Here is a 22,348-nt window from a genome sequence, read left to right on the forward strand (position 1 = left end):
AAAGGATTTGCTGGCCCCAAGAACTTTAGAGCAGATCTACCCATCAGCCTCCTTCAACTTGCCCACAGCTATTCATATGATTAAAATTACTCCTTTAATGCAAATAACAGGCAAAAAACCACCAGTAAGAACCAACTTCAAGCTTTACTGTAAGGAAAACTAAAAGCTTTACCATATTTTCTCTCAACATAAGAGCAGCCACATTCAAAAGTGATTCAAGGTGGTCATTACAATAGAAGCCCATATTGCAGGAAAATAATAAAAGTGGTATGCTTAATAAACAGTAATATCTTATTTGATGTAATACAAACAGATATTATCTTTAAAGTGACACTTGCTTTGTACAAGAATTACTACTAGGTACCAATTACACCTACTGTATTACTCATTGACTGTGACCAAATCCTTGTGAACCAAGAATCTAGCCGATCATAACATAATAGGTAACAAAACAGGAAAATATATTTGGTTAAAACAGAAATGAAAGGCTTGGGAAGTTAGAAAGAGTTTTACCACTCAAATAAAAGTTTTTTACTCCATGCTTTCTAAGATGGTAAGTATTTCTCTTACACTTTCACTGCATCAACCAAGTGCTGGCTAAGTATGTGGTATGACTTCTGCAAGCAAATGAACAAAAAACCAAGTGGCTTTCTTCACAGGTGACAGGCACCGTTTAACCTTTACTTCAGAAACTCAGATACTTCAAAGACAATGTCTTAATCTGAACTTGGTATGCAGACCTAATCTTATACTGAATTACGTAAATTATTCAGGCTATAAGGTATGCTGTGGTGAAAAGTCATTGCAAAAAGACAGAAAAGTACTGCTTAGTTTTTTAATAAGCAGTTTCTCCTCCTCTTTCAAGGCCCGTGAAAGGTTCTTTCAAGGTTCTAGTGAAAAATACTAATAATCTCTTTAATTAGAATGGTTAAAAATGTTCTACTTAAGCAGAACACAACCAGCAAATAGTATTTAAAGCAGATAGCATATTTAAGGCCATACTAAAACACTAAGACCGTATGAATGCACAAAAAAACAGACAGCAACTACTGAGTATAGACTTGATGCCACTTAAGTCTTGTTCTAGAAATGCTTACATTGGATTAATCACTTTTTTTTAAAGTGTTTTTCTTTCTCCCACTCTCAGGAAAGTAGATGAAAGAAAAGTCTGTAAATAAACCAATCAAATATTTCTTCATTTTCCCAGTATTTTTGTCAACTGTGTGCCATCATCACTGATCAAATTTTCAATCATCTGAGTAACTTGCATATGCTAGGCTCTGTCTTTTTAAACTTTAACAGAAGACTTGGCAGTATATTTCTTTCCATGTAAAAAGTCTGCAGCAAAACACGTAACACTACATTTTCATCAGAATTCTTTCATTTTTACAGTGATTTCTTTGCAAGAACAAACTATTCATCATCTTCAGTGGAGTACAGAATGAGAAAAGTAATCAATTGCTCAAAGAATGTCTTTGGTGAGACTTTTTTTAAAAAGGGGTTTAAAAGAATAGTTTTAAATCCACAAAATTTAAAGGCTTTTAAGTCCATGATAAACATTCAAAAGCTACAAAACTGACTGTATTAACTCAGTCTTTGCTGAAATACATTGCCACTCTGTTATTTCAACTAGAAAACTCAAGAAGATTAATTTAATAGCACTGCACACGATAAAAGCATGATAAAAACATGATAAAATACCATTTTAACTTCAGCACTCATAAAACACACCAGATAAGCAAGAAGCTGACTTCTTTAAGAATAACAGAAGTTGGGCCCTTGGAGTAAGGACAAATGTTCGTTATGCCAAACGAGACCATGTCTTACTGCACTAACTTTGTAAGAATTGACCATGACAGTAGTACTGGGGTGATACAGAGATGAGTAAAATAGCTTAGAGTGACTTGTAGTGCGTAATTTGAATGGAGTATTAAACCAGGAAATGTCTTAAAAGTTTGTGTTATGCAAACAAAGCAAAGAAGGCAGGATGCATTATATCTCTCCTACAGATGGAGGAAACACAGTGTTACTTGCCCAGAGGTGCACAACATCAAAACCCAGAACCTACAGGCTATCCTCATTTGTAGCACCTTGACTGATATACTACAAGACAGCAGTGAAAACGATGGGATCGTGTTGGCTTTCTTGTTGCAGCCAGCCATGGTTTGGAGCCATAGCAATAGAGATTGAGCCACAATACAGTTGCAACTCAAGAAATTACTGAGATTTAATATTGTCAGCTGAGCTACTGAAGATTTTTCTCTTTTTTTTTTTTTTTTTTTTTTAAAGAGAACAATGCAGAGCCAACTTTTAATCTCCTGCACCATTTTATCATCAGCTACACAATCAACATTATTCTGGAAAGGAGAAAAAGTCTGAAACAAGAACATATCCCTTCTTCTCACCTCCAAACACAAGCAGCAAATGAAGACACAAACACACAGTCACTTGCAAAACTCCTGCAATGGTTCACAATCTTCTCACTCATGCCACTTCCATGGGCCATCTGTTTCCCCACTGCTGCTGAAGGTTGCCATCCAGAGTCGTCAGAAACAAATTGTGTGACTACACCCTCATCCATTCCGATTGCTTTCACCAGCAATTTCAGCCAAACCATCTCAGTACAAAATCAGCAACAATATAGTATGTGTCTCCAATTCACTGCACTGGCTAAGTCATGGGGAATCAACCTCTAAATAGTGGCAGTAAAAACTAGTTGCCTACAGTAATGATATTACAGTATTCTACATTACAGTAAATTCAGACAGACTGTTTCTTCTCTCTTAAAAATCAGACTCTAAGCCAAATTAAACACACACTGAACGGCACATTCTTTAACACAGAGAATGTATTTTATTTTCCAATTAAAGCAATTTTTTAAAAAGTTAAAAGAGGGATTCAAATATATTAATATTTTTTTAAACAAAGGTATTTCTGGATATGCAGACTTATTACTGATTATTACAATTATGCTAAAGAGTGTATTTTAACACAGCAATACAGTGCAAATTAGTAGGTCTATGTTAAGCAAGATTCCAGACAGCTGAATGCTGTGCATCCATCATTAAATCTGTAAAAATAATGGCAGCACAGAAGTAGTACTATACTTTATTTCTAAACGGAATCAATGCACTGTACACAGGAATTAGAGTGTTATCAAAACACTCAATTCAAAGGCTAGGAACATATTTCATTAATTTAGTTCTAAAAATCATTTTGTTACAGCCAAGCCATTGAGAAAAAGAAATAATTCTGCACACTTCTGTAAAAAAAATAACAATCTAGATAATGGCATTTTTTCATATACATTATATTTAATTAGTATTTAAACAGGAAGAGAAAAGGTGCAGCTGAAATACTGCCACGTATACTGAAGTCATAATGGTTTCTCATTAGAAGGAAAAAGTAATCTGGGTCCCACACTTCTACACCATTTTTGCTCTCTCTGTACTCTTAAGAATGATAGATCTTGCTATACAATTAAAAATATATAAAAATAAAACAAAATATGCCTAGTAGCCAAAAATATCTTTTTCTACTGCAATAAAATAGAATTGCTAGACAAATCTTGGATCTAATAGCTTGCTAATGACAAAACTACAAAAACCTAGGGCTTTTAATACCATTTTAAGTCTCATGAAACTCATTGTTCTTCCCAGCTACACTTGCATACCACTGAAGAATTTGGCATGAAAAATCCTAAGCAAAACTTCAACTACAGCATTTACTAGTAATGTTAGCACTGACTGGCCACACCAGAGAGAAGGGGTAGGAAAAAACAAACAAAAAACATCTTTCAATAGTTTTGGTTTAATCCTCACCTCCCCTAGTCACAAAATTATATTTTACAAAACACATTTCCCTCCTTGAAAGCTCAACTATTCTGTTATTGCTATCTGACATACAGAAAGCATTATCAAGTTTTTATTTATATATATAGTATGTTATCAATCTGCAGCAATGGTCTCTTAAAAATAAGCAAACAGGTCTTTGTAGCAGCTCCACATTCACTGATCCCATCAAGTTCTGCAAGAGCAACCATAACTGAACACCAAGACCCACGTTGAGCCTCAGACTGGGGACAGAGCATATGGATTTCACAAGTGTTAAGGCAAATAACGGCCTCAACTTTCAGTCTTGCTCTGGAGGAACTACAGCTACAAGTGAAGAACATTTTTTCTTCTATGTCTCTTGTAAATTAAACTGCTCCCATGATGAAGATTGTTTCCACTAGAGCATGCGATTGATATGAGTTGTTCATTTCTGATCCTGTGCTTTTTTTCCCATTTGTAGCTACTGGACAGATCCATTCTAGCACAGATTCAATACTAAACTGTAAAAGAAGTGTTTTATTTACACTTACCCAGCTGAAGGACTAACCAGCTGTTCATCAGATGTTTTATATTCATACTCTTCCATAATAGAGAAACCATCACCAGCTTCATTGTTTACATTAGCTTTCAAAGTCTTCAGAACTTTGGTCTAAACACTGACTGTGGTGTGGTGTAACCAATTAAGTGCTTTAGCATCCCCCAGTTTTAACAGAATGAAGCTAAACAGTTCTAAACCTTCTCGTGCTGCAATATGAGTGAAATTCAGACTTGTTCAGGTCAATAATCTATATATCACCTACACCACTGGACTCTGTCAGCTTGTGTACACAACGTGTTTAAAGTGAAGCTGTTTATCACTCTGCTTCTGCTATGTACCCCACTGAACTTCAAGCTAACAATTTAAATAAACATTAGAGGAATATATAAGCACTAAATGAAGCCTGCTTTTAATTTCATGCACCATTATTTCTTAAATGTTTAAGCGCAAGCTGTCTGAAAGCAGAGATCTTTATATTTCACAATAAGTAAGTAAGTTAAAACATCTGTTTAGAATTTTTGAAGAAGCTGCAAGGAAAAGCACCTGTACTTCCAAACTTTACAGGTCAGATTTTAAGAAATTAAATAACTGAGGACACTGCAGTCAAATAAAATCCCAATGCTTTTGACAAGGAGAAGCACAGGCACAACCTAGGAAAACCGTTGTGTAACATCACCACACTGTGTTAGTTTTTCAGCTGATTTTATTGTACAGATAACAAAGAGGCCTATTCAATGCTGTCTAGCACCAAACACAAAAACTTGTGAAATCATCAACTTGCAGTGGATAAAATAGGTTATATGAAACTTCAGGATCACTTCATTCTCTTCTCAAAACTTTTCCTCTGTGTCATGGAGAAAACATAACAATGCTTCTATAGAGTGATTCCTCTGTTACAAACCCACAAAGGATACCACAAAGGGTAGAGTGATGCAGCACCAAAATACAAAGTAACAATAACACTGTGCAATGACAGTCACTGGCAGTCTTGTAACTGTTGAACTATGAAGCTTTTCTCCACCCAAAAGCATAACTCAATCAGGAAAGTCATGTTCTATGATTCCTAACTGTCCCAACTTCTGCTCCCAAGAGAGGTATTTGACACAAAATTTCTAAAAGAGAAAGCGTCAGCATTATCCTTCTGCTATTACATTTCCGCAGACATTGCTCATTTGTGAACTGAAGCACAACTTAAAAATACAAGAATAGACAAACATATTTCCACTAAAGAAAGAGTATCAGATTCCAACTATGTCTTTCAGCTCATTGTTTTCTAATACTTTATAAGAAGCTTTAAAGTACAATTCGTAACATTGCCATTCTTAAAAGCCCAGATTTCCCACCAGTGAGATGACACAAACATTTACCCTAAGTCTACATTCCACAAACTTGGCCACATTTGAAAGGCATGATGAGTAACAAAATCCTCTGTTCTTCTGTTTGGAAGGTATTTGTGTTTACAGAACACCATTCTTCGACTGCATACCAAGCTTTTAGTGCTCTTTGACTAAAGATATCAAGCCCATTCAATTTACAAAAAATCTAAATTTCATTTCTCTCACCTCCAATTCAACCATCAATTGTGCATTATCCATAGTAAGTTGGCTCTGAGAAGGGATGAGAGAAGCACATCTGCCATTTGTTTGCTCATCACCTGCTGTTTAAACATCACTCACTGTTTAAGCCAGGCATTCCCTAGTTGGAAGGATTCCCAGGGCTCTGTGGAAACTGTGAGAGTTCTGTAAACAGGAAGCACCAATCTGAGGGCAACTGCCAAAATCAGCTGTTCACCCCTCCAATAGAAGTAACACACATTTTGACTTCTGACAAAACATTCTAGCTCTGCTTTGTTAAAGCTTTTTGGGGGGGGGGGGGGTTGGGGTTTTTGTTGTGGTTTTTTTTTGTTTTTTTTTTTTTTGCCTTGGTCCATTATAATTCTGGCGAAAGTTTGACAAGACCACAAAATAGGGCTTTAAGAAAGGCTAGCAAGATGAGAATCTTGCCATCAGCAAGTAGGCTATTAACCCTTTTTAACCTATTGTTTCAGAACAGTAAGAAATCCTACATCATACCACACATCCTGAGATACAAACTAGCATATCATCTGTGAAAATTCACAGGAAAAAAAACCTATTTAGTATAAGCCTGTTATTTTAAGTGTAGTGCATGTTTTCAACTGTTACACTATATTAGCAAGATGTAACTTTGCATTCCATCTCCAGAATTGCCAAGATCCCCCAAAACTACACTACTGGCTACAGACTTAGTACTATGTCACATGTAAACAGCAAGATGTATCTGGGTTTTGAGGTTTTTCCTCAGTCTTCATTCAGAGGACAGCTAAAGGCAAACTAGATTTTATGCTTTTTAAACAAAACACAGAATCCAGGCACTTCACGTACACAAAAAAAAAAAAAGATGTCTGTATTTTTTTTTTTTCCCCACATCAGAACTGCCCCAAAGTACAACTGAGAAGATAATACACATACCTGCTGTCGGGCAACAAAAACTTGCAGTGATTATTTCTGAAAATACAAGACAGACCTATCCCTAATTGAAACACAAAACCTTAAAAAGGAATTATAAAACACTTTTTTTTTCAAATTTTCCTATCATGAAAAGCATTAATTTGACACTGTCTCTCATTCTTCTCGCTTTCCCTTGTTTTGTTGGTTTTAGTCTGTTTTCCCAAGGGCATATGACATCACACTGTTAGCCTGGTATCTTTGCCTCTGCAGCTCCTCTTTCTCTGCAATTGATAGTTTCAGGTGTAAAATTTAGCAACATTCAATATGTTCCTAAGTCAAATACAAACATTTTCACATTTTCACTAAAGAATACAACATATATATCACATACTAGCCAGTTAACATTTAAAATAAAAACATCTACTATGCAAACTAGTGGCAAAATACATTTCAACTAAACAGCAAGAGAAGAATTGCATTTTCGCTAACCGTTACCAAAAAGAAAAAAGAAACCCCAGAAAATTCAAAGCAACTTAAAGGAGGTACCTCAACTAAAAAGTTCCTGATTTTTTTGTCTTTTATCAGCCAGTTTCTATAAATTACTTTGGCAGTAGCTTCCTCTTTTGTGTGTGTGCCTACACTAACATGAAATTGCATATGGATATGTACAGTTTGTGCTTGCTTTTACTACTCCTACCACAAACAGCACAATAAATTTTGAGAGCATGGACTGAAATCTCACTTTCCTGAAGTTAGGCCACTTCCATACAATACCTTCAGAGTAGTGCTACAAATTTGCAAAGCTATCACAAGCATCCTTCCTAAAGGCTTCTCTTCAGTAAACAGATCCCTAATTTTGTGCCACTATGAACTGGAATAAGTGATTAAATACAAAAAGTTACATTTGTGCTGCTTGGATTATAATCTCTTCAGGGAATATACGAGGATTACTTTGTTCTGCATTCTTACAGCACCTAGAAATGACTGCAATACAGTTGTAGATTATCAAGTGCAGCCTTCCTGTGTGAAGGTGACTTCCCCTCAGACAAATGTAACATTGTCAGAAGCAAAGTTTCATATGGATTCAACACTATAAATAGAAATAAAGAAATTGCAATGCATTGCTTGCCAAGACCAAGGGCAACACTGCCTGGGTCCCAAAAAGGTATGCCTATGTCCCTCTTTCAGTTCTAATTAAAATACCATAATTTTAAAGGCTATAAAGACAGTGCAAGTCAACATATATGCCAGAAGCTTCATTGGAATCTATGCTATCTTCCAAAGTTCAAGCTTATATAGACATTTTAAAATTCCACATTCATATTTTGGTTATGACTTGAAGGAGGAAAACAAGATCTATATTCACAAGAAATTAAACATCTATAAATAGTCATGTATAATCCTCTGAAATCAAGGAAAAAAATTGTTTTTACCTTACAATAGTCTTGAATGAAGTATACTTCACTTTTCAATAAATTAATTTCATCATGTAAATAGCAAACCAGAATCTGTCTGTCCAAAGCATTTAATTAGAACATGCAATGGTTTTGAGACCTATTATGTTTAAAAGGGTTAATATGATGAATAATTTTTATTAATGCTCCTAACCCACCAATTCTAAAATATGCAATTGTACACCACAGCCAGTGATTCAGGCAGGAAATTCTTTCTTCAAACCTCTCTGGGTATTCTATGACTCACATAACAATTGAGGTATTTCCAAGGGTTTTCCTTTAGATTTCCTAAAAGACTCTTCTGTAGTTTGATTGAACATTTTTTAGATGTAACACAACACTAAATTTGAAGCCAACTGCAACATAAGGCTTCAACAGAAATTACAAAAATAAGTATCTTAATTTTATTTAATAGAGTTAACTGCATTTTAAACAATGTTATGCAATGTTTAGGCAATTAGCACCATATACTTACCAATAAACTTGTTTTGCATAGTCTCTAGGAGAGCTTGGTGGGCATCTTCCGTTTGCAAAGCACATGAACATTCTCTGGCCAGTATGGTTCGGACAAGGTGCTCTCCACAACCTAAAGAAATATTAAGATTGGAAATAGTCAAAATATAGATATCACTATGAAGAAATTCCTGTCATTATTTTACATCATCACAGCCAAAAAAAAAAGATGCATATGACAGGTTTCTGCCATAATTTTTAGAGTGGCAGAGTCACACGAAAATTCAACAATGTCAGCGGTTTTCCTCACAACTTTCCTGAAATTTCTACTGCGAGAAGTCATAAACTAAAAAAGGTTAAGTACAGAAAGAAGAAACAGCAAGACTGTCTCTAACTTGTCATCTTTATCCACATCCTGCAATTCTCCCTCAAAGAATCCACTTACTAATCATTCTCACAGGAATGATCCTTGGATGCAACTCTCTTCAAATCAAGAATATCTTTAGTGAATGCCACAGTAACTCCTTCGCATGATGTAATCTTATATTTAGGCCAGTTAATTTAGCTTTTTGTCAACAAAGGAATATGTGAATTTACCTATGCTTTTTTGACAGGGTGGCTGCTCATTGGACTCCTAATAAAAATACCTATAATGTTTAAGGCTTTGTCTTTAAGAAACTAAAAAGCTCCAGCAAACAACCACTTACTGCCTCAGTGCTTTCTGTAACTATCCCCTGCAACCTGTTGACAACAAACAGGTCATTAGTGCTACTCTTACTCTGTAGGAATGCTTTCACACCTGCTGTTTTTCTCCCATGCTCTTTTCCATTCCTGTACTTTATTTTGGACATACAGCTGTGGCCAAATGGTACAGTGCATGTTTACTGGATCAACATTGTCTTGGACAGGGAAACACACTTGGTGATACCTTCGGCATACATACAAAAGTCATTATACTACTATGCTTCCTGTTTGTTGACATTTTTCCTCAATGGCTAGTAGGAAGCAGATGAAGCAGCTAGAAGAGGTCTAACCAAGCACCAGTTAAGCTGAAATGTGTTATCCACTTAGGAAAAAAGGAAAACCACAACTAATTTACAGCTGTAATATGACAACGATTTCAAATTATCTAAATTTAGGTGATTACGGTTTTATTAGACTTGTAATGTCAGAGTATATCAGGGCCTAAAACTGCATTAGACACCAGAATATATATAAAGAAGTCAAATATAGTAAATTCCCAATTATCTATATATATTTCTAGCAAATTTCTCATTAACCTAGACAAGATGCAAGCACTGTGCTGGCTCCACAAAAAAAATCTGCTATACTCCAGTTGGACTTATTAGCTTAGGTGCAGAACTACATAAATACACTTATGCGGCTTCCAGAGACAATTTACGGCTGGAAACAATCTAGCTGCTTTCAGGTGGCAGAGCGCCGGAGCTGGTAAGATATCAGACCTAAGCTAGCTTCAGACAAAGGCAGCTCAGTCTCCATGGATAACACTCACTTTACTGGAAGCACTAACAAGCCCAGAACAGAGAAAACTGAGTGACTCTGGCTGAAGCCAGCCTAGATCTGGCACAAGGGAAGAACTAAAACTCAACCCAAACTGACTCTAGTGCAGCCTGCTGACCGTCTCATCGCTGTGCTTCCCAATATACTGAGTTTGGAGCACTGACTGGTTTGGGCACAACGTTGCACGAACACACATCAGCAGGTTTAGCGCTGTGTCTTAGACCTACTCACAGACTGGCTTCTTGTTCTTCCCATCACTTTTAAGCCCTAATTAACGTGGCAACCTACTCCAAGAATCTCTCCTTCTAGTTACTTGTCACACAATTACATCCTTCCCATTAAAGGCAAACTGAGTTTACAAACACTGTTCTTCAAAGACTGCTAACAACAACAACAAAAAAAACCAAAAAAACCCAAAAAACAAACAAACAAACAAAGACCCCGCACCTCTCATTTCCAATATTAAAAAACCACCCCTATGGAGCATTATAAATGCACTAGATGGCAGAGAATAAGCCCAGGGACCAGACTGCAGAAAAACTGAGTACATGTCCTAAAATTTTGGTATCTTCAATTATCAAAATTACACCTTAGTCCTCAGTTCTGTACTCCTTCTAATGGGCAGTGTCTCCTGATTAATACAGTTCAGTTTAACTGAATTGTTTGAAGTGGGGTACTTTGGCATTGAATCTACATGTAATTGGCACAACAGAAAGACAAATTCTTTTTATAGCAAACAGACTGAGTAAAAAACAGAAATTCAGAGGAAAATGGAAGAGCTGAAATATTATGGCAATTACAGAGCAAATGGAGGCAGTTCTTGAGAGCAGAAGAAAAAAGTGTTTTCATTGAGACTGTCGAGCTCTCAAGCTACTGAGAAAAGTGTCCCAGTTAGGATATTATCTTCAAGACGCCCACATAATAGTGTCCTCAACAGCTGCTTACAGGAGGACCTATCCATTCATTGCCTCATTACTTCCATGCTCGAAAGCTTTTGTCCACAATAGAATTGAGAGTTATCTAATATTTGTTCAAGATGAAGTAATGTATAAAGAATATGGAAAAACTGCAGGATTTTACCCATAGATCACAACATGGCTATCACTTTTGGTAAACTAAGAAAACTCAATCATTATGAAGTTTTGCTGTAAAGAATAAAACTAAATAAGCATATGCTCCAGTAAAAATTTAGCAAGGTGATTTTTCCTTTATAAGAAACTGTTAACACCTTTAAATATAACATTTATACCCTGTTTGAGGTAAGAAGCATGGGATTTAGTATGTGAATCAAGCAAATGAGACACAACACTCTGACTGAGCTTATGCATCTCTTATGGATCTAGTAATAAAACCAGATGTTACTACTTCACAATTTTTAAGTAATTCCTAAATTGGCATAAAAAAGACAATAGCCATTTTTTAGCATGATATATAATGTTATTTTCCCCTAAGAGAATGATTTTATTGAAGAGTTCCCATAACACCAAGTCTGCTAAAAAAAAAAAAAAAAAAAGAAGAGAGAGAGAGAGAAAACTTAATATGGGTTAAGAACAGCTGCAGCCCACTGATGTGATCCAGGATCAACCACAAGAAAAGCAGCCTTGCAATTCTACTAACACATCACACATCTCTACATCCCCACAGACAAAGTCATTTCTTTTTGTCGTATTTATGTCAACCTATAAGGCAAACTTACAGACTGCTGCTGGCAGTATACGTAAAAATCTTTCAACACATCACATGCCAGCAATCTGCAGGGACAGATAACTAAGGAAAATAAGTACCCCATTTTGAAAAGAAAAATTTGTTACTGAGGTTTTTGATGTAGGAACATCTACTTTTGAATAAGAAAAATAACTAAGCAGTGTTTCACATACTATGACCAGATAAAGGCTGAGAAAAAGAAATTGCCCTAATCATTCCAATAGAATTGCCCTTCCTATTATCTCAAGTTGGAACCAAATACTAGAGTGTGAACTGTCTTGCAGGTTTAGCAGACCTATATGTCTCAATAATCTCCAACTGGGAAAACACTGTAGATAATACTAGGGCTAGACACAAAATAAATGTATACAGAATTACAGTAATCAAAACCTAATTTATAACTTACAATATAAAGTTGTGGGTTCAAATTTACAGTTCCATTCACTTGTAATCTCACCACCAGCATTAGCCAACTTCCGAATAAGTTTTATTAACATGACTCAAGACAGCAACCACGGCCAAAACTACTTTAACGCATTTCCAAATCATGCACATAAGCTCATGAAAATGTAAATTTGGTTAATTTGCTTAACTATCTCACATTATACTATGTTTAACTGTATGCATTGTTATACTTTGTGGTTTGTCACTGAATAATACTGAAACCAAACCAACAGGGACTCCTAATAAGAATTTTTCAATTCTACATTAAAGTCTTAAATGCACTTGTTTTAGTAACTTTCATGTAAACAGAGTTTAAATCATTTTATTATCATTTCCCAGTTAAGATGATGACTTTTCGGTAACCTGAAGCTCATTATATCTCGGAGACAAACACTTTGCAATGACAGGCCAAAGCTTCCATAAGCCTTCACACAACAGTGATCCAAATGGAGATGACTATCTGGAAAAATTTACTGGGTTACATTAGTGCTTCTAACTGAAATAACTGTGTCATATAGTAAACAAATTATTTTCCTAACACAGTAATATTGCGCAAACACCATGTTGCCTACTCATAACCTCTCCACTGACAAAAATACTACTGTTGGAACTACTGTTGTCCATGTTTGCAGAGGTAAGTACAATTAGTTGCCCTCCTCTAGGATTACTACGGGCTAAGTGAGCAACATTTCTACAGGAAACGTATAGTCTATTTTGATAAAAAAATACATACATATGTACATGCAAAGACAGATACTTTGATGCCATTTCCAGCCTCCCAGGTTAAGGGGAAAGAAGTTTAAAAAAATAGATTCCTAAAGTTTTACGAGCATATGAACCACTAGCCATTACGCTGTAGAGCCAAGCCCAGTCTTTGCATTTCAAGTACTGTTCAGCTGTATGCGTATAACGGTTTTTAAGCTCTAAGTATTTTTCAACATTTTGTTTTATTTACTTGTCAGTAAATGAAACCAATATAATTCAATAGCATACCGCCAGATAGGTACATACTGCAGCACAGTAGCTACAGAGACGATCCAGCTGCTGTTTGTGAAAGTGTCAGTTGCTGAACCAAGAAAACAGACAAGCCAGTGACATTTAAGCTAGAGCTTAAAATTTTGTATTTTATCTTCCTAAGTGATCTTTAATAGTTAAAAGCTCTATTCTGTAGTAATTTGCTAGTTAGCCTATGCACAACTTTCACAACCACCAAGTTACTAGGGGTTTTCTGTGGGTTTGGTTTTTATTTTCTTTTAACATTGTTAAAGTCTTTAATTTTCAGCTATTATATTGGATACTATTTTACACTGCACACTATTTTGAAGAAAAGGTAAGAAATCTGAGCTATAATATTTAAATTTTACTCTAACCTTCTGTACCAAACAGTAACTAATACTCTACTTAATTCATAGGTTATACAAACCTTAACTTGCAATAGACTTTGGTCCTTAATTTGAGCTTCATGCAAGAAACTAAGGATTAAATTATTGTTTTTTCCTCAGCATAGTGACTTCTCAAGTAGATTTCTAATGCTTGAAATAACCACAACAAGAGAGGAAAGAACCCAGCACAATATAAGCTGAATGTCCCATACAATGCATGCTCTGCATCTTATAACGTTCTACCAATGGAACCAAGATGGCAAACGAAAGGAAGGCCTTCTGCAAAGCAAGGGCCTCCAAGCAGCGTGTCAGAAAGAAATTGTTTTTCTGCTTCTTTTGATGGGAGATGCTTTCAAGTCAGGAAATTAGAAACAGGTGTGCCAGAGGGCACACATACATCCATGCACCACACTGAAAAACACGCGTTTTCAATTTTCAGACATGAAAGAGACTCCTGTTGCATGGAAGGAGAAATGAAAATCTAGCTTTCTTTCTGCAAGCCATAAGCAGAGAGCTTATGGAGCTTTGACAAGCTGCCGGAGCCTGTCTAGCTATTGAAACATACAGTACCTCAACACAAAGCGTTGGAACTTGTTTTAAAGGAGTACAAAATGGAAACTTGTATTACTCACATTCATTTGAGAGTGGAAAAGTTAATCTAGTTTACTCCACTGCCAAAGTATGACTCTTCTCTTTTCAGAAGCTAAAGACAGAAGTTACAGGTTATCTGTATTTTATTATCTATTCCACACAGCAGAGTCTGAACCTGGTGCTGTTAAGTTGTTTCAACTTTGATGTTGTTATTTTCAGTTAAATAGTTAACTGACACTTCTAGGCACTACAAGTTAAACTACTATTTCTGCTTTATTTCCTGAATAACTTCCAGTTATGTTCAATGGAAACACAGTGAAACCTATATTTTAGTAAGCTCTGGTTGTCATTACCAGCATCTCTAGAAAGAGCTGACTAAAAACTTGCAAGCCTATGATTTTAAAAAACAAAATACAGTACAATAAAAATATTTGGCTGGTACTGAGATACTGATACAGTTAGTTACATATTAAAAATATAAAGTCTAATTCTGAAAAGACAAAATGCTACAGTCTAGCATAATGCATTACAGTACTAAATTAAAGTTGCATAACTTTTAGCTTTTTGTACTGCTATCAGCTGCTGGATCATGCCTTCGTACTAGCAGGGGAAACTTTTTGCTTACTGACCTGCTGCCAGGAAGAACACCTGCAAACAAAGTCCTGTCCAATTCCTAAAACATTGATCCTAGAGGGATCAATGAAGCACATTCTTGTTGCAGACAGAAAATTCTTAGATGATTTAACTTCCAAACTAACAAACACCTGTTAAGAATATGCAAATGGAAGTTTTCCAAAAGGTTGTAACTTCAGTAAATTTGGGTAGGATTCAAAGATAACAAAAGACAAAATCAACACCCCGACAAACTGTATCTAAAGTACATTCTCTATGGAAAAGTGGGAAAACACTTTCTATTATCTTTAGGTTTTTAAGATGGGAAAAATAAACTAAAATCACTCCGAAGAGTAACTCATCCAGCTTTTCTACAATTTTACAGATAAGGGGGAAAAAAAAAAGGCTAAAGAATTAAAATATGCCAAAAGTATGGATCCTTCACTTCTAAATAGTGGGAAATGCCAGATAACTTTAACTATTAAAAAAAGCTATTTGTTTCAATTATCATGAACAAGAAGAATTTCAGATATACCTCCAAGAGAGGTTAGAATGAAGAAAAAATGTAGTTCCATTAAAGAGGATGTGCGTTTTACATTCTTCTTTACATTTAATATATTTTTAAAGATTAATTTCAGTTAAACTGAAAAGCAAAAAGCAAACTCTTTTTTGCCTAGGCCTTCATCAGAAGCTTTGTTGCTATTGATCTCTTTGTAAAAATACTACACCTTTCCAAACCACATCACTTTTGTCATATAAAACTTATAGGAAAGGAAATAAGATAGTAGCTTATGTATTAGCTAACTAGATGTATACAACCATATTCTCCCAATCACAGAAAAACATTTAAGACATGAAAAGAGTTCAGTTTGCTGCTGTCCCCATCTCACTTTATATCCTTGCACCTATTTCAAGCCATTTGGGCAAGACATGGCAATCGGGAACAGGACTGACAGTGTTCAGAGAAGGAGACGGTGCTGAACACACTGCTCTCCTGCAGGAGACTACCACTTCTAAAAAGCCGGTGCAACTTCATGCTTACAATATATTATTACACTAAGTCCAATTAAAATTTCAAGGGGCAATAAGCACTCTTTGATTGTTGTATCCATCCAGTTCTGCTTCAAAACAATTCTTCCAAAGGCAATTCAAACAACCATTCTGATTATATTGTGGACAAAACCCTCAGCTTTGAACACTGCGGTACTGCGTTTAATTGACTGCTTCTTAATGCTACCATTCCCACAAATCATCTCTGCCTGTTGCTTCCTCTCTCTTCACATAGCCTTGTAGTGGTAGTGAGTTAATTCAGACACCACATGCTAGAGCACTGAAGCCTCCAAACGGCATCTGGACACAAAGGCTGAACTCTTGACAGAAGCATTCACTTCAGAGGTAAATACTGATCTGTCTGGAGATAGACCTCTTTCTTCCTCTACCCTCTGGTTCACTGTAACAATGACATAACTCTTCTCCATATGCAGCTGCTTCATCTGTGATGCGTTAGATTACCTATTATTCCCCAAATCTTACAGGACCAGACTGATTTTGAGAGATAATACATATTTCTAACAAAGAGATTAACTGTATCATAATATCAATCTCACATAATGTAGCTCAAACAACCTATACAGGATACAAGATTGCATGTGAAATTCCTCTGTACGTTTGGAGCATGGACTCAGAAGGACGCAGGCCAGACAAACAGCACCTGCCCGGGTATCGGCAATCACTGGATCCCAGCGCAGCCACTACTACCCTCAACGGATAGGGATCACAAAGCCAAAAAGTCCTATATCACAAGTCAATTTATTGGCACTAAAGCATCCTTGAAAAATATTTACTCCACAGATTTGCACATCTCTGTGGTCCTGTTGAAAATGAGTTTTCAAGTAAGAATCTATGGTTCAGTGACTTCAATAAGGAGAGAGGAAAATGCTGGCTGAGGGCATAGCTCTACAACCAATTTAACAAGCAAAGCCATTTCTCTGTAGGTGCCATTTCGTATTCCCCATTACCTGTTCTATTTTGCCAGCAAAAGCATGCATGAGGCACACAATGGAATGGAAAGGAGAACAATGTGAACAAAAAGCAGAAGTTTGAGCAGGAAAAGGCATGGGGAGGAAGAGTGAATACACTTATTTCCTTATTGATAAGGATTTTGAAAACAGGAAGAACCCTCCTTGAGCAGGGGAGCTGGACTAGATGATCTCCAGAGGCTGTGTCCTGGTTTTGGCTGGGATAGAGTTAATTTTCTTCACAGTAGCTAGTATGGGGCTGTGTTTTGGATTTGTGCTGGAAACAGTGTTGATAATGCCAAGATGTTTTCATCATTGCTGAGCAGTGCTTACACAGAGTCAAGGCATTTTCTGCTTCTCACTCCACCCTACCAGTGAGGAGGCTGGGGGGGCACAAGAAATTGGGAGGGGACACAGCTGGGACAGCTGAGCCCAGCTGACCAAAGGGATGTTCCAGACCATATGATGTCATGCTCAGCAATATGAACCTGGGGGAAGGAGGAGGAAGCGGGGGACATTTGGAGTTACAGCGTTTGTTTTCCCAAGTAACCGTTCACATGATGGAGCCCTGTTTTTCTGGCTGAACACCTGCCTGCCGATGGGAAGTGGTGAAAGAATTCCTTGTTTTGCTTTGCTTGTGTGTGTGGCTTTTGCTTTACCTATTGAACTGTCTTTATCTCAACCCATGAGTTTTCTCACTTTTACTCTTCTGATTCTCTCCCCCATCCCACCAGGGTCGGGAGTGAGTGAGCAGCTGTGTGGTCCTTAGTTGCCAGCTGGGGTTAAACCACAACAGGTTCCTTCAAAGCTAAACAATTCTGTGATTCTTCACAATACAAAATGTGCTGGTTTTCGCTTCATGGAATAATGCATCATATGTATCATAGAATCATTCAGGTTGGAAAAGACCTTTAAGATCATCAAGTCCAACCGTTAATCTAACACTGCCAAGTCCACCACTAAACCACATCCCTAAGCACCACATCTATGTGTCTTTTAAATACCACCAGGGATAGTCACTCAACCACTTCCCTGGGCAGCCTGTTCCAGTGCTTTGACAACCCTTTCGGGGAAGAAATCTTTCCTCATATCCAATCTAAACCTCCCCTGGCACAACTTGAAGCCATTTCCTCTTGTCCTATCGCTTGTCACCTGGGAAAAGAGACAGACACTCACCTCACTACAACCTCCCTTCTTAAGGTAGTTGGAGAGAGGGATAAGGTCTTCCCTCAGCCTCGTTTTTCTCCAGGCTAAACAACCCCAGTTCCCTCAGCCATGCCTCATAAGTCTTGTGCTCTAAACCCTTCACCAGCTTCGTTGCCCTTCTCTGGACAGGCTCCAGCACCTCAATGTCTTTCTTGTAGTGAGGGGCCCAAAACTGAAGACAGTACTCGAGGTGCGGCCTCACCAGTGCCGAGTACAGGGGAACAATCACCTCCCTGCTCCTGCTGGCCACACTGTTTCTGATACAGGCCGGGATGCTGTTGGTCGCCTTGGCCACCTGGGCACACTGCTGGCTTGTATTCAGCTGGCTGTCAACCAGCACCCCCAGGTCCTCTTCCACCAGGCAGCTTTCCAGCCACTCCTCCCCAAGCCTGTAGCATTGCATGGGGTTGTTGTGACCCAAGTGCAGGAGCCGGCACTTAGCCCTGATGAATCTCATACAATACATACATATGTATGTACATCCAACACAGCTTTTAAAATATTTTTATGTAATCCCTAAAATGCCTTTATGAGAACAGAGGCCACTGCTTTTGACCAGAGAGCTTAACCGTCAGTCCTTTAGGATCTTGCTGAATTCATGAGAAATTGGTAAGGGAGTCAGGCACATTCTACTTATTTACACAAAATACATACAGTCTCTGTATGCATTCCTAAAACATGGCTGTTATCCGTATCTGATTTTCATTCAGGGAGGAAAAGACTCTGGATAGGGGAGAAGAGCAAGACATCATTGAAACACTTCTCCCAGACTGAATTCTCACATACACCTCAGTTTGGGTCCAGAAAACTGACATCCCTGCTACTTTCTCAACAAAACACAACTTTGGGCTCAGTCCTGAAGTCCAATTATATTTGTTAATATGCTTAATTTTTTGAAAGAATTCAAAAAATTTAGAGATTCTACTCCTCTTTCTTCAGGATTATAAACCATAATTAGGTACCATTTAAATTTTCCCTAGGACATCACATCAATGTACTTCTCTTGTATCAAATATTCTCCTGAAATGGATTCTAGCAAGAGCTGGAGACTTTGCAGCTTTGTGTTACGGAATTTCTGCATTTTGTAAATACAGCAAGACTTTCTGTCCACCTTCAGAAATGCAATATTAAAAGGTTTGCTGGCTTCAATGGCTGATACACATACACAAAGCATACCACCCATATATGAAGAATGGGTAAGTATGCTTTCTACTACCTACTGTTGTAAAGAAGTAAAAAGGAATGCAACACATTATTCTCAGTCTCTACATTACCATTCAAAAACTCCACTTATAGTTGCATTTTCAAAGCCTCCTGCATTAGCTGTTACTATAAATTTTATATTTATCTTTATATTTTATATTTAAGATTCTGTATATCCAAAGAGAATTACTACTTTTCAACTTATCTCCCAGGAAAAATACAGCCTCCCTTTTACCCCAGTAGTATTACTTTTGGCACAGTTAGTGGACGAATACTCACAATCAACATGGATATTCCAACTGGGGAAGAGATTCAGTGTCAACACTTGATATTATTTTGAATGAGAAGAATATGCACAAAGTCTTTGATTCCTATTACATTCAGGAAAAAATAGGAAATGTTTTCTTAAAGTACAGCCAAAAAATGGACTATTGTTTCTCCTGCAGTCAGGTTTTGTTCACAAATGTTTTCCCTCCAAATAATACCCATCTTCCAGTGTTTACATTCATATACCAATGAAAAACATTCACCAAAGAGTTCCAAGTGGCCTTAGGAGTGTGATTGTGGCCTCTTTTTTTCTGGGAGGTGGTGGGGGCGCTTAAAGGGGAGGCTGTTTTGTTTCTGTCTGTGTGCATGTGCAAACGCGTGCACATGTGCATGCACGAGCTTTTAAAGACCAAAGATTTGGCTTCTACTATGTTGATCCAAAAACCAGTTTAGTTGTTACTTACATTTACACTAAATAAAGGCCACTGGTAATGCTCATCTCATTTAACAAGCTTTCATTCAGTCTCTACCATCAGTCTTGCATGGTATGGCACTTGCATTATGTTGTTAGATGTCACAGTTAAGGTTGCACAGTATCTTAGCTATGGTTGCAACTGCAACACTCTGAATTTCTTGAATTTTAATACTGGTTTTGAGATACTTACAGAATTCCTGTAATGTTTATCCTTCAGTTGCCAATAAAGTCCCACAACTGTATTTTTTGTAAAAAAATAAATATTAATTTTCATGTAATTCAGAGGTCATATATTGAAATGTCTCCAGAAATTTATACCAAAAAAAATCAGAAAGATTTTACTTGTTTACACAGAAACTGAATTTTAGACTGAGAGTTACAGAATAAACCTTGAATTTAAGGCCCTTTATATTCACAGTCATTCCTAAGTTCTACTATCTCCCCCATTCTGTCTTTAGAAAGTCTTCATCTTCTGATTTCAGTTGTCCCACCCCCTCTTAAACTACGGCCATAAAATATGAGTTTTACAATATCCTGTGTTTTATAAACGAAGTAACTTTTGAACAGCCAAAAAAATAAAACCAAAGACAGTGTGGCTAAACAACAAGGCCAAGAGACTGTTAGAGGTAAGAAAATACTGTTCAAAAAGTTGAAGTCATGCCCAAACAAGCTCAGAACCACCACCTTTGGCACATTCAATATAAAATCATGATAAAAATGGCCAAAAACATTTGAGAAACAACTTGCTAAAGGCATAGGAACTAATACCAAATCCTCCCTGAACAGGCAAAAGCAGGAAGCCTGCCAGCATCCACAGGGCCAACAGAAGGTCAAGATGTAAAAGCCTGTCTTCAAATAATACATGACCATTGAAAGAAAGCTACATGAATTTGGAAGTACTTTTAATGAAGTACTTCTATGGTGATGTGTGCCCCCCCCCTTTTTTTTTTAATGAGGAGGGTACTGAATGATGTGTCTCAAATTGAAGCTTCAGTAGAAGGATTTTAGAACAAAATTAATAAAAATTCAAGAATAAAACCTACTGTGTTACTAACTGTGGCATTTAAACTAACACCTTCCTTTTTCCAAGAAAGCTTCTAAAAGGTAAAGCATCACAGAATAAGAAAAACATTCCCAGAAAAATTTAATAACTGGTCTTCTAAGTACAAAAAGAAATGAGAAATCTTGAGAAATTCATCCTGACCTATTAAAAACAAAGATATCTCCAGCTTACAAAGTCCCAATATCACAAATTGCTAGAAGCTTGGATAACACAGTGAAGGTGCTTTTCCCAGTCCCGTACTTTTCCTTGAAGACCTGCAAAAACCGTCTGTCTGAAACAGGACACCAAACTATCTGGAGCTCTGATTCAACCCAGTGTGCCCATTCTTACGTTCCTGCCAATTGCACATGGATTTCCATATGCAAGAGTCTGTATTCTGTATACGCTGAATTACTGTTCCAAACTCTCTTTTCCCCACACCAGAGGTTTTCCCTAACCCATTCAATCTCTTGCAGATCAAAGCCTCCAAAACCCAAAGACATGAGTAATTTCCTAAGGATGGAATCAAAATAGTTTACAAAACTTGGCCCTTAAAAATTGCTTGTAGAAAACTAATGTCAAAGAACATCCTACTTGAAGGCTGAATATAGAGCCTGATATAACAAACTCTCAAGGCTTGAATTTCTATCCCCAGCTATCACTATAAAAGTTAAAAAGTCTAAACCAGCACAAAGGTGAAACCTTTCATTTCCCAAAGAATCCTTCAGTTAAAATTATTTGGTTTAATATATATTAATAATTTTGAGCATACTTTCAATAAAGCCTTAAGGGAATCATAGTTAAACTTTTCAATTTTTTTTTAAATTCTAAATATGATTTGATGAATCAGCTATTCAGTGAAGTCATTTAACAATAAATATTAAGTCAACACATACAGTACTCAATATACAACAGCAACCAAAGCCTAATTTTCCTCCTTTTTTTTTTTCTGCTCCTATACAACAGAAAATAAATTCCCTGTAGAAAATGTTAGGATAAATTTATGCCAAATTTACCTCTTAAAGACAAATTAAAATGAAGAGACAAGTGAAATTAAAACAATAAAACGTTATATTGTGAAAACCACAGAAATCTAAACTGATTGTAAATTTCAGTTATGTTACGTACATATTTTAA

General features: G+C 36.7%; 1 protein-coding gene across 8 annotated transcripts in view; it reads right to left on the reverse strand.

The window, feature by feature from the left end:
- TASP1 (taspase 1) overlaps positions 1–22,348 on the reverse strand; it is an 88,663-nt gene that overhangs the window by 19,758 nt on the left and 46,557 nt on the right. For 5 of the 8 annotated variants that reach the window (XR_012651615.1, XR_012651614.1, XM_075035476.1 and 2 more), the window contains exon 11: positions 8,769–8,879. Coding sequence is in view for 6 of the 8 variants with exons in the window: in XM_075035476.1 (XP_074891577.1) it covers positions 8,769–8,879 (111 nt within the window). In the remaining 2 variants the exon portion in view is untranslated. Of the gene's footprint in view, positions 1–6,527; positions 7,121–8,272; positions 8,352–8,768; positions 8,880–22,348 lie in introns of those variants that run through there. The other 3 variants (XM_075035480.1, XM_075035479.1, XM_075035478.1) reach the window with 3 other exon arrangements.

Source organism: Buteo buteo, chromosome 9 (assembly GCF_964188355.1).
Source record: "Buteo buteo chromosome 9, bButBut1.hap1.1, whole genome shotgun sequence".
Classification (NCBI taxonomy): Eukaryota; Metazoa; Chordata; class Aves; order Accipitriformes; family Accipitridae; genus Buteo; species Buteo buteo.